At 49.8% G+C, this 13,516-nt stretch overlaps 1 protein-coding gene across 1 annotated transcript; it reads right to left on the bottom strand.

Moving 5' to 3' along the window:
• Positions 1–346: 346 nt before the first annotated feature.
• Positions 347–12,017, bottom strand: LOC128121676 (secreted and transmembrane protein 1A-like). Its single transcript, XM_052756547.1, has 6 exons — positions 11,952–12,017; positions 6,023–6,178; positions 5,067–5,375; positions 3,332–3,385; positions 2,913–3,078; positions 347–2,378 (listed from the first exon to the last, which is right to left on the bottom strand). Exons 2-5 carry the CDS (start codon positions 6,111–6,113, stop codon positions 2,951–2,953), a joined length of 582 nt encoding a protein of 193 aa, XP_052612507.1. The 5' UTR covers positions 6,114–6,178; positions 11,952–12,017; the 3' UTR covers positions 347–2,378; positions 2,913–2,950.
• Between the last annotated feature and the right edge of the window lie 1,499 nt (positions 12,018–13,516).

Genomic DNA, 13,516 nt, shown 5'->3' with positions numbered 1-13,516 from the left:
GTTTCTTGGGACTAGCTTCCTACTCTATGAGGACAAACCTGTTTGGAGGCAGCGTGTACCCAGGTGGCCTTTAAAGGTCCCTATAAGAATTCTATGTCCTGAAGGACTTTTCTCTTTGTCTTTGATGACAGAGAGAACCAGGGCAGGGAAACACTGTGGGACTGGCACTCACTCAATCCCCAGAAAAGAAAACCTGAAGAGAAGACCGACCGCTGCAGCAAATTGAGCACACTTCAAGGCCCTGAACCAGTTTTCTTGTCGGGTTCCTGTGGCTGCAGGGGGCAGAGGGACTTCATGGACTTTGACGTTTTCCCTTCTCAGTAGAGATTCAGACTTTTTGTGGAACTTCATGCATCAGCACACTTTACTGGTTTAGAAAACACATGACAAGTTTCAAAGTCCAAGACACACAGGGCCCTGAGATGATGCCCAGTGTAAGAGGGACCTGGGGAGCTGGTGGGCTGTGACAAGACCTGTGATCCTTATCCTGCAACATCAACTTGATTGCATTTAGAATCACCGTGGAATCACACCTCTCCATATGTCTCTGGCAGTGTTCCCAAAAAAGTTTAACTGAGGAGGATGTGGGAGGCACCATCCTGTGGGCTGGGATTAGAATTCCAGGTTGAACACAAAAGAGACAGCAAGATGAGTACCAGCATTCTGTTTTCTGCTTCCTGTCTGTGAGCATAATGCTTCCAGCTGCTTCACACTTCTGCCACCACGCCTTCCCCGCTATGACAGACTGTATCCTCAAACTGAGCCAAAGTCAACCTTTCTTCCCTAAGCTGCTTAGGAACTAACACATGGCTCCAAACAAGGACAGCATCGCAGTGCTGTGGATCACCTTACTTTGATCTGAGAAGCGCAGGTCCTTCTGCATCTGGACACAAGCTGCAGCTCAGAGACACTCTGGAGTTGGCTCTGGAGGCCACAGGCACCAAGCAGCATCCCTGGTCTCAGCTTTCATTCAGGCACCAGTGTCTGAGGTTTCCTGTAGATTTTTAAGTTTTTGACTAACAGTTGTATTTCCCAGCTGACCTGCTGATCTCCGCATTGGTTTATTATATTTATTTAAAGATTAGCATCCAGGAGGATTTTCTAAAGTACGGCATATCTAGTGGTCAATGAAAGGGCGCAGAGGTTAAAAGCATTTGCCTGATGACCTGAACTTGATCTCTAGAACCTATGTAAAAACCAGACGTGGCGGTGGGTTTCTGCCATCCCAGCACTCTTAGGGTGAAAGCAGGAGGTAGAGACTGGAGAACTGTCTGGATGCTTACGACCTAGCTACACTGGAATATACCACACAGCAACAGAATCAAGAGAGATCCTGCCTCAAAACAAGGTGAAAGGCAAGGACTGACTCCCCAGAGTTGTCCCCTGCCCTCCGTAAATGCGTCCTGGCATGCCCATTCCTGCACTCATACACAACAACAATGCTAATAAAATTAATAATAATAATAATAACAATGATATATGGAATTTCTATAAAATACTCCTTTCTTAAATCTATATTTAAGGAAAAACAGCATTGTAACCAAGACAAAAGGTCAGAAAAGAACAGTTGGTCATGGATATGAATCAGGGAGTTGGGGCTGGGGGTCTGCTAAAGAGGGGTCCATGGGGAGTCCCAGGGCTGGCCATCTTCCCTTGGAGAGCATTACCTGTCAGCAAACACTTACACCCTTCCATAGACCCTATCCTGAGGGTGCTCTACCTTCCAGTGTCAGGAGTGGGATGATGGTTCATCTCAGACTTCCAATCTTCCTATTTTGGCCCCTGGAACTTAACACCTGGGTTTCCCAAACTTGTTACTATTGTGAGTCAGAAAGCAGGTGTGTGCCCAAGTTCTACTTGAAGCAAATCTTGGTGCAGCCCTAGACTTGCACTGGAGATCTTTGTGTAGTGGAGAGACCCTGACCTCAGGGTCTCAGCAGAAGAAAAGGAGCCCAGGCCTTTGTAGGAGGCAGAGAATGGGGATGCTGAGGATCAAGGGCTGTGCAGATTGGAAAGTCTCCAATTTTGGAAAGAGTTGAGGAGCTGATCAGATGACTGAAGACCACAGTCCAGAGGCTGTACTCTTGTTCATGTGACTGAGAGACACCCAAACTGTTTTCCAGCTTCCAAGGCCCTTCCCCAGCAAGTCACTGTCCCTTCCTTTGCACAGAGCCAAGGGTTCCATCACCCTTGGGGAAAGCAAACATGAACAGTCTTTTGCTCTCCCAAGCATGTGATAATGGTTCCATGGTGTTGGGTTCCAGAGGGGCATAGAGGCCGGCAAGGTGACAAGCCCATGCTGGTGGCCTCTCTCTGGAATCAGCTCTGCAGGCAGCTCCTTTAGCTTCTACTGGCCCTCAGACTTAGAGCTTCCTTATCTAGACAGGGAGAGATGAAAGGAGAGAGGAGGGGTGAATCTCTGAGCTCAGACTTGTGTACAGATAGGCATAGGCATGCACAGATGACCCATCATCTCATACATATGTGAACGGTCATGCCACCTTTGCTAAGAACACTCACCTCATTCTTACACACCTCCTCCCAGCAGAACCTGGGTCTAAGCCCATGGTGGGCTTACTTCCAGGGCATCATAGGTCTGAAACACCCTGGATCAGAAACCATAGTTTCCCTCCTAAACACAAGTTCCCAAGAGTCTTGAGAGGATCCTGAAGACTATAGACTCCATGCTGCTCTCCAAGGTGTCAGAATAAAGCCTTGAGAACATGATCGTTGCAGACCCAATTCAGGGCCCATGTTCTTGGCTATAGAAGACTAAAAATGTTCTTGCAGTGGGACCTGCTGTCTTGGTCCTGTGAGGCCTCCACAAGCTCCCTGAGCCCCTGTTGTAGCAGAACTCAGGGGACACCCCAAGGAGGTATGAGGGAAGGATCCCAGGAAGATCCAACACATACCTCAAGTCAGGCACTGACAAACATATCCACTGGGACTTCTAGGAACGGTGGTGCCTGTAGCAGATTAGTGCGCTGATTCCTGAGAGTCCCAAGATCAAGATGACAGTGACCACGACTCCCACCAGGGTCTTGGGCCTGGCCTCTTGCTGAGGGCTCTTGACCGGATCTGAAGTAGGTCAGGAGTAGTCAGGTGATTTTTGTCACCACTGGTTCTTTACTGGCATTCCTCACTGGTTCACAGTCCTATTCTTCCCATTGTTTGCCACCTGCTGGCCCCACACCCTCCTGGGCAGTGACACCCAGTGGGCAAGTACAGGAAGGGCTAAGGGTGAAAGGTCTCAGTTGGCCAGCACTTGGCTCCATGGCAGCAGGAGCAGCTGGAATGCTAAGAAGCCTGGGGACAGGATTATGACACCTACCTGAGGGGGATGCGGATAGCCTCGTGTCTGTGGCCTCATCCTTGCTTGAAGGCTCTGTCGGAGACATACCATCAGATTGAGTGTTATGTGACTACACCTCCAGTTCCAGCTGCCGTAGTCCTACATGGCTGGCTGGTCCCAGGAAGAACTACCGTTGGTCTCACCTTCAGGGGCTCAGTGATTATGATAGACTGAACTGTTGTTGGGAGGGTGAGAGGGATATGGAGACCAGGGCCTTTTCAGATGCAGAAAGGATGGAGCGGGCAGTGGGTTTCAGGCTGGGAGGAATCCATTTTTAGGTGCAGTAAGGATGGGCATCGGGGGTGTGCTGGTCTCTAGAGAGATATGGGGGTGACACAGAGGGCTGTGGTAGGACAGGGGTCTTCTGCAATTACTTCCACTTTGTGAATGAGTCATGGAAGTAGCCAGGGTGGTGTTCTAGCTAGCCTTAACTGTCAACTTGACACAGCCTAGAGTCGCCTGAGAAGGGAGCTGTTGGGGGATGGCAGGATCAGATTGACCTGTGGCCATGTCTGTGGGGGATTATCTTAATTGCTAACTGATGTAGGAGGGTCCAGCCCACTGTGGGTGGCACCATTCCCTATGCGGGTGGTCCTGATCTACATAAAAAAGCTAGCTAGGGTGGCTTACACTTTTAATTCCAGCACTTAGGAGACAGAGGCAGGCAGATTCCTGTGAGTTCCAAACCAGCCAGGGCTACACAGTGAGACCCTGTTTAGAAATAGAGAGAGTGCAAGAGAGAGACAGAGAAACAGAGACAGACAGACAGAATGGAGGGAAGAAAGAAGAGAAGGAGAGAAGGAAGAGGAAAGGAGGTGGGGAAACATGGATTAGACAGCAAGCCAGTGAGCAGCCTCCTCCATGGTTCCCATCTCTTGGGTTCCTGCTTGAGTTCCTACCGACTCCCTTGATGACAGACATTGCTCATAAGCTGAAACTAACCCTTTCCTCTCCTAAGTTGCTTTTGGTCATGGAGTTTGTCACAGCAACAGAGTTAAACTGGAACAGGTAGGAAGGGAGGCTAGAGTAGTGGGAGGGCTCTGGGGAGAGGATCCAGGTACAGACAGGAGGGTTATCAGACAAAGGTCTTTGCTTTTCAGCTCTTGTTTTGAGACAAGGTCTGACCCTGAACTCATGACTCTCCTGCCTGTCAGCTTTCCAAGTGCTGGAATCATATCACACCTGGCTGAACTTAAGATGCACAGAGTCCGGGGCAAGCCTCCATGGTGGAGGATGTTTTGGAAAGGGGGCTAGGATCATGGCAGTGTGAATGTTGCTGGAACTGGGGCCTCACTCTGTGGTTACCAGGGCTTAGCACATCCTCAGTTAAGGTGACAATGGCTATGGACTTCTCAATAGTAGGGTATAGCATGAGTGTCCTCGGCCAGACAGTGGCTGGATTCTTCTGGAGACTCCCAGGGCACAGAGAATCGGGGTGCAATTTTGTCTCCACAGCTGATGTGTGAGAGGCTTGGGGGTGGCAGGAAAAGAAGTGTGTTGGCTTCAACTGCTTCCTGCCCACCTTTGATGGGCTTCCGCCCTGGACAATGGAGCCCCTTCCCACATCTCAGACAGATTAAGCTCCTCAAAAAGACCAGAATCTCCACCTTCCCCTCTGCCCATCTTCCTGTCCCCCAAGTCACCATACTTCACCACACTCCGCATATTGGCCTTTATCCCCTCTCACTTCCTTACTCCACAGCCCTCACCTCACCTGAAACATCCAGGGTGATGTTTCTGTAAACTTTCTGGCGTCCATGCAGCTGCCACGAGTACAGCCCTGTGTGGATGTCCTGGGTGTCTTTGATCACAAGCTGTGCCTGGCCCCCTTGAACGTGGAGCTCCCACCCACTCCAACGGAAGTTTCCTTGGGGCTTCTTCTCGAAGATGGCCATCTCCTTTCCATTGGCTATCAGCCAGATGGAGACATCAGTGAAGGTATTAGAGATGTTGCAGGTCATCACTGTACGACTGCCTCTAGGCACAGACAACATGCCCTCGGTGCAGATAGGACTGTCCCAGCCTGTATGGAGAAGATGATCACATATGGGCAAGGCAGAGCTGCAGGACAGTTGCTGGCTGCTCTTGTAGGCCATTGACAGAGGGGCAGGTGTCAAGGCCTCCAAGAGACAGAATGAAATATTTCATACTGACTGGGTCAAAGACAGGCACACACTGTGTGGGAGGAATGTAATGGCAGTGATTTCACTACCTATCTGGGGATGCTGGATCTGGAGAGCTGTGTTGGGGAACTCCCTGGGCCCCATTTTCTACACCCACTCTGATTGTCCTGAGTGTCTGCTGGCCTAAGGGTCCAGATGATGCCTAGGCTGCTGGACAAGGCTGGATGTATCCAGAGGAGGTTAAGCAGGTCCTCAGTTATGTGGTGCCCCCATTGCCTGGCCAGGGCACCCTCTTTCCCTTGCAGCCTGGGTGTAGTTTTGGGCAGTCCCACCAGTGTTCTAACATCAGCTCCAAGTGTTGCTGGCCCTCTACTGTTAGCTATCCTCAGAGGTACACAGTTCACACTTCTGTAGCACCAGGCCTCCCGGCTGTCTTCAGTGCTGAGTCTACTGGGTGGCAGTTATCACCTGAATCTAACCTCAGTGGGTCCTTCTCGTCCTGGCTGCACTCTTGTACCCTCTCCGCTAGCATAAGACCCAGACCTACTTCCATTCTGAGCATTCAGGGAAACAGCAAGGAGCAGTACGCTGAACATTCTGGGAGCGTGGACAATGGACACCGAGGGGCGGGTCTTCATGGCCAGGTGGTGGAATGGGAGGCCTTAGGAGAGCCTTGTCATTTCCAGCTGTCTGGGAACACTACCTAGAAGAAGGAAAACACAAGGGTCAGAGGCCCATGAGGCTGCTGCAGAGCCTGGTGGGAGCAGTCCTAGCCTGGCCAGGGGTGTACAGCCCACAGTTCCCGAGCTGTTGACCAGCCCTGCCTGAATACCTGAGCTTCTGTAGGATTCTGAGCCACCAGTATTTGGTGAGGTATCGCAGGCTGTGATAAACACATGAAGTTAGCAAGTGTCTGGATGGCACTGCTTATGGGAATGGAGTCATGGCAGAGAGAACATTTAAAGTCCCTTGTTTGTTTATTTAGACAGTATCTTGCTATGTAGCTCAGGGTGACCTTAAATTTGTACCTCCTTGCCTCAACATCGAAAATGCTGGAATTATAGGCAGGTACCACCACACCCGAGTGATTTATAGAAAGAAATATTGACCAGAAAGCATGAAGGATTTCCATATACCTCTTTGACTCAGCTCTGAATTTTCTTTGTTGCTGACTTCTTTCTTTTCTTTTCTTCTCTATTTTCTTGAGAAAGGGTGTTACTATGAAGCTCTAGCTGGCCTGGAACTTGCTTTGTAGCCTAGTCTGGCCTCAAATCACAGAGATACACTTGCCTTTGTCTCTGGAGTGCTGGAATAAAAGGAGTTTGCCACCATACCCAGCTCCTTTGTTACTAATATCCTACATCAGCTGATCCTCAGTCACAGACTTATAGGACATACCCTCAGTGCCCAGGGTCCACAGTCTGCACAGGATTCCTTCTTCATTTAAACAAACCCATCCAGAGGCACAGCATCCCATCTTGGGGTATGTAAGGACAAACCCAGACTCTCAAATTCCTGCCCTACCCTGTGCTCAGCACCAACTTCCACCTCCACCCTGGCTCATATTGCTCCTGTTTCACCTGCAACCTGTTCCCAAGCCCCTGGGAGCAGACTCTGGGCAACGCAAAGGGCCTCTCCCTCCAACAGCTGTTTCAAGCTGTTTCAGGGTGACAGCTTGAAGTCGGGTCTGTATTGTGTGGTTCCAGGACTGCAGTTGGAGTATCTTTGAGTTTATGGCAGTTGGTGTTGTTTTTATCTTATTCTAAAAAACTTTTCCAGACAAGCATAGTATTGCATGTTATCTTAGCCCGTGGGAGGTAGAGGTGTGAAGATCAGAAGATCAAGGTCAATCGCATTGCATAGCAAATTCAAGATCAGCCTGGGATTCATGAAATCCTGTCTCAAAAAACAAAACCAACAGTAACCTTTTCTTTTTTTTATTTAGAGATAGAATCTTCCTATATAGCCCAGGCTAACCTTGAACTTAAGGTCCTCCTGCCTCAGCCTCCTGAATGTTGGAGTTAGAGGTATGTGTCACCACTCTGGGCCCTTTTCTTATTTCTAATTTATTGTTACAAGAAGGATAGTTTGCTTAAATCACTACATTTCTCCCATGCTTCTTTAAAAACAACCTGCAACAGAAAAGTATGAAGCAAGCTGGTTGTGGTGGCTCATACCTGTCATTCCAACACTGGGAGGGTGAGGCGGGAAGATTTCTTTGTGTTTGAGGCTAGCCTGAGCTTGAGACTCTGCCTCGCCACTACCACACCTCTCTCCCAAAGAAAGAAATAAGGAAAAGTATATGATAGAAACTGCTAGGTAGACACAAGCCGAGAGAAGCCAGAAGCATGTAAAACCGTCCTTCATGCATGCCCTGTGTCTGTTATATGCACACACACACAAATGAGGTCATTTTTATGTGAAGCTTAGTTCCAGCACCTCCCTCTTTCCTCTGCCTCTCCCTTTCAGATGGTAATCTGTCCCTCAAGACAATTATCCACTGAATGACTGTGACCTTATTTGGAATTAAGCTAGTCCAGTGTAGCCAGTCAGGATGAGGCTGTACTGGATCTGGTAAGCTGTACCCAGTAGGATTGATATCTCAGAAGAAGGGATTTGGCACATGGGCACAGAGATGAAGGCCATCTGACACTGAGGCAGAGACGAAACTGGTGAAGCCACAGGTCCACAGCCACAAAACCTTGTCTCCTGGAGCCTCAGGACAAAAACAGACCCTCCCCAAGCCTGTGCATTGTGGTACATGATTATGGCCTCCATTTCTGACACCCAGGTCTGTGAGAAAATAATTCCTGCAGCTGTGAGCTGTGGGATTTGTGGTCACCTGAAGACCAGAACACTAACGCTGAGGTTGGGGATTTAACTTAGGGGTAGAGTACTTGCCTAGCAAGTATAAGGCCCTGGGTTTGGTCTTGGCCTAGCCTTTCCTCAATCCCTGCAGCCTCCCTCTAGCGACCAAGAACCCAGGCTGTACCCAACTGGTGGCATCACACACAAATCCCAGATACATGAAGAGGGTTTTAGAACCCTCTTACCGGAACCTGCCCACTGCTCCCTGTTACTCACACATCCGTGGACTCACAGCAGAGGGAGCCAGTGCTCACCTCCCAGGGCTGCTTCTTGCTCCTGGGGGGTTGGTTCCTATTTTGCACATTGCCAGTTTCTCATGCAGCCGTCTGACTTCTGATTGGTTTATGAGACACTTGTGTTTAGAGAAGCACGCTGTCTGCCTTACACGAGGCAAATTCCTTTCTCGGCTATTCCTCTCTCTCATTTCTTTTCCTCAGAAACTGACTCTACACATCGATGCTTTTCTTGCCTATTTTTTCTTTCAAAGCTTCAAGTTTTAGCTTTAAAATGTTCACTGGAGGCTGAAGAGATAACTCAGCTAGTAAAGTGGGTTTGATACTTAGAACATACATTTAAAAGTCAGGTATTGAGCGAGGCACGGTGGCACATGCCTTTAACCCCAGCACTCGGGAGACAGAGGCAGGTGGATCTCTGTGAGTTTGAGGTCAGCCTGGCCTATAAAGCCAGTTCCAGGACAGAGAAACCCTGTCTCGAAAAACACAACACAACAACAACAACAACAACAACAACAACAACAGTCAGGTATGAGTGCTAGAGTGATGCTCAGCAGTTAAAAACACATTACTCTTCCAGGGGACCCAAGTTTGATTCCCAGTCCTGCATGCTGACCTATGATAGTCTGTAACTGCAGTCCCAGGGGATCTGATGGCCTCTTCTGGCCTCCAAGGGCACCAGGCAACCAAGAGCATTATATATATATATATCCAGAATAAATGCAGGCAAAACACCCATGCACATAAGATTAAAATCTTTTAATTAAAAAAAAGTCAGATATGGTGGCACACACTTATAACCTTGCCACTGGGGAAGTGGAAATAGGCAGGTCCCTGGGCTTGCTGGGCAGCCAGCCTATCCTACTTGGTGAGCTCCAGGCCAATGAGAGACCAAGTCTCAAAAAAGCAAAGTTCCTGAGGAAAACACCTTTCACAAATATGTACATATGCACCCACTCACACATATGCGCACACACACACACACACACACACACACACACACACACACACGTTCTCAAATCTTCCTGGAAGTCATGTTGGAAATTGTGACTATGAGAGCCGGCTATGGGCAGCATGTAAGGAGACGCTGGTTAAGCAGGGCAAGCTGTCCACTACACCAAGAGCCCAGATGCTCAGGCACTTGCGGCCCTGACTTGGGCATCCACCTTTACTTTGCAAGTTTCAGCAAGCAGCTTTGACACCTGACTTAACACCTGGCTAAATAATCTCCCTTCTTTGTTTTTTATCTTCCTCTAGATCTGTTTCCCAGGCAGAATGGTGACCTAACTCTGTACCTTATTTCCTTAGAACCAGGAGTGTGCCAGAACCTATTTTGTACCCTACAAATGCAGCCTATGCATTTCAGTCTTCCAATCCCTACCCATCATCAGGGTTCACATAACCAGTTTTCCAGCATTCCGGTTTGCTGGGGTGGAAACTTCTAGAAAGGTGTAGCAACTCTCTTGAGGGGGCTTTCCACCACTGACAAGATCTACCTAATACTTTCCCTGAGACAGTGCCATGAAACACTTTCTCCAAAGTTTCCACCAGAACACAATCTCCTAAGTGACCTTGCTGAACACGCTGACTGTGGGTTTGCTGAGTCCCCATGCCTCCCTTCTGCTCTTAGAACTGCAGTTGATGAAGAGTGAGCCCTGCCTGGGGTGCTGGCCCATCCCAAAACTGGGCTGTGTATGGGGCTGCATCTCATATTAACCTCAGTCTGTCTTGCCTCTCTAACCAGAGGACGCTAGGCAGGCCACTTCTGGATTTTCTGTTTCCCACCTGTCTCCTCTTCAGTAGATGAAACCTCAGGGCTGGAGTTGGCAGTGGGATAGGGGACAGCACTGGGTCCCCTTGGCTGTAGGTGTTTTGCTGGATCATGATGCATAGAGCACGTCACTCAGGCTCAGCACCACTGTATGTTCTACCCTAGGGCCTTTGCAGGTCTATGTAAAGCCACCTTCCAGGATGGCCAAGGCCACTGTCTTGTCATAGAGGTTTGTCCTGTGGTGGCCTGGGCTACTTTGGATCCCTTCTGGAGGTCACTGAAGAATTCCTGGCCTCAGAGACAACACTTTTGTTCCTGACCATCAGTGGACTTTTGTCTCCTGGGCCACAGCTCTTTGCTGCCTGAAGATGTCCTTTAAGAGATAAGGATGTACCCCAACTCCCCGACCCAGGTCCAGGCATAGCAGGCAGAGGGTAGACCAGGGTCTCTCTTGCCTTGAAACATGCAAAGACATAATCCCAAGGACCGTTGACTGAAGGCGCCAACCCCACAGATCCTGTTCCAGTCCCTTGGGAGATGTGAAGGCCCAGCAGGGCCAGTGTCACAGACACAGTGGAGCATCCACCTCCAGGACATGAGGCTAGAAGCTGGCAGTCAGCTGGCCTTCTACAATATGCGCCCAGCTCAGTAAGAAGCACAGTGGGCCCTGATTCAGTTATTGCCTGAAGGATGACAGCCAGCATTTCCTGCATGTTAGTGGCCTGTTGTGTGTGTCCACTCAATGCTAAGCCTCCTGAAGTTTATGTCCTCTGGCATGTGGCTAGGAAGGGTAGCTAACACAGAAACCCTCCACCCTTGCTGGGAGCAGATGGCCCCCTCCCTGCAAGGACCCAATCCCTTTCAGGGCCTCACTTCCCAGAGACACAGAATAGATGCCCCGAGGGAATTAGGCTCAGCCTCGGCGTCTTGGCTGGAACTCCTAGACCCAAGACAGATAATGTGATTTTCAAACTGCAGATATTAACTTGAAGGTGGGAAGGAGTTTGAGAAAGTGCTGCCCTCACAGGAAACAATGAAGGGAGGAGGAGCCACTGAGCACTCTGGTGTCTAGTCAGAATGTGTATGTGTGCGTGTGGGTACGTGGGAATGTTTGGGGTGTGGGTACAAGCAAGGGCAAAGGCTCAGGATCCCACAAAAAAAGTGTGTGCACACACCCATGGGTGATGAGAATGTGCAGGAATCTCTGCTACTGGGTGAGTTCATTTTTCTTATTCACAGTCCTGGAGCACAGTGTCCGTCCTCCCATCCTCCAAATCCTCTATCATGCATGTTTAGAGGCCAGAGAAGACTCCATCCTACTTGCCCCACTCAGTGAATGCTGAAGAACTACAGACTTCCTCTACTCCTCCAGAGCCAAGCTGAGGCACCTGAAGACACACAGGTCCTGCTGAATGCTGAATGAATGCTGAACACAGCCCTGACCCTTGTGTCCTGTGTTTTCTGAATCCCAACTGCCTGACTGGTGGCCCAGCTCTGCCTTTGCTCGTTCCTTTTCTGAGGCTGCCCTTCCCACTCCACAGAACCCTCAACCCGAGGTGCACCTGGATGCTCCTGGATGCTCCCTGCACACCCCAGTCCCTCACCTGCTCCTTCTGCAGCAAGCTCTCCAATGTTACCGCTTCAGCTGCCACTGGAAGTCTGAAACTGGCCAACTCTCAGTAGGAAACTGAAAGACTAGGGGGAGGGGCTAGAGAAGGCAGCCTGTCCAGTTCCTTGCCAGGCACTATGTAGGAAACTGCTCAATTTTCAGGAACTACTCTGAGTTAACATAACAGTGCCATGAGTTCCTTAGAGATTCCGTCATTAATATGTTTTAATTAGAATCCTTGCATTAGCTGCATTTCAGGAACACTAGAGGAGGGTCCAGGATTTTTCTAGGAAAGCCCTGGATGGAGCTGGTATTTGCGTCAGGGTTTAGGGGACTGCCCTTTGGGGAGCTGTGTGGGTTTGCTCCCCTGCAGGGGTCAAGGCCAGAGGTACCTTAGGGTTGATCCATCTGGACAGCTTCAGGGTGTGTGGCAGGAACAAAATGCCAGGTAAGATGGAGTGGGCAGCAGGAGAGTTCCAGGGTCGACATCCTTTACTGTCAACCACACAGTAAAGCACCAGAACAGAGGGAGTCTGCTCTGCTGGTTTGCACCAGGGTCCTACACTTTGAAGACAAACCCTAGAAGGCCCTCCGGGCCCCACCTGGAAAATGTCCCAGATTCAAGGAGATTGCAGGCATTTGACACCCGCTCCTTGCAAAGAGGCTTTGCTGCCTGCTGTGAAGACTGCACCTGAGAAGCAGACTGCTGTCCACTACAGCTACTGGAGGGAAGGGCTGCTGTGGACCCAGTTTTGAGCCAGATCCATGCTCAGCTCCAGCCTCCTTGTGGTTTAGTAGTGCTTCGGGGTCAGCCCAGTGTCTGCACTGTGAGCTTTCTCATGGACAGAGGAAGGAGTCGTCTGTGGCCGTGGATGTAATGGGGGACCCTGGGAAAGACACATTTGTGGGACAGGAGGTAGACTGGGTGACACTGAAGAGAGTTTGTTACATCCCGCGTGGCTTATGAGCTGTGATGAGACCTGTATTTAGAGAAAAATCTATGCCCACATGAGCACAGTGGACGCTAGGGCAAGACCTGAGGCCCCACAGTGACGTCCAGAGGGAGAACCCTAGGTGTGAGCTCTATGGGTGAAGAGCACTGGAAAGGCTATGCAGCAGGCCAGTCCCTTCCCCACATTGGACCTTAACTTGGCATGCTGCACAGGAATGAATAGAGACCTCTGGACACTAAGAAGAGGCCTCACAGTTTCCAGACACATGGTGACCAATGCCCTAAAGAAGGTGATTGGTGAATAGTGTGATGTGGTGGCCCCCCAGCTACATGGGGGAGAAAAGGAAGCAGACTCCAACTCTGGGAACCTGCAGCTGTGGGGAAGGGCAGAAAGACCAGAGTGATGTGGTTTGGGGCCCAGATGTTCCACAGGCAGAACTTCTAGAATGTCACAGGCATTCAGGAAGTGAAAAGGGACACATTGGGGCCTGGAAGAATGGCCAGCAGCAAAGAGTACAGAACTAACCACAGAGAACAATGTCTTCTGTGCTCTTTCAAAGCAGTAAGTTACTTCAAGTTGGCAGTTAAAACCAAGAGCCTGCAGCTTC

Source organism: Peromyscus californicus, unplaced genomic scaffold, assembly GCF_007827085.1.
Source record: "Peromyscus californicus insignis strain IS unplaced genomic scaffold, ASM782708v3 Scaffold_3__1_contigs__length_106647218, whole genome shotgun sequence".
NCBI lineage: Eukaryota > Metazoa > Chordata > Mammalia > Rodentia > Cricetidae > Peromyscus > Peromyscus californicus.
This window is presented reverse-complemented; position numbering and strand designations above follow the sequence as displayed.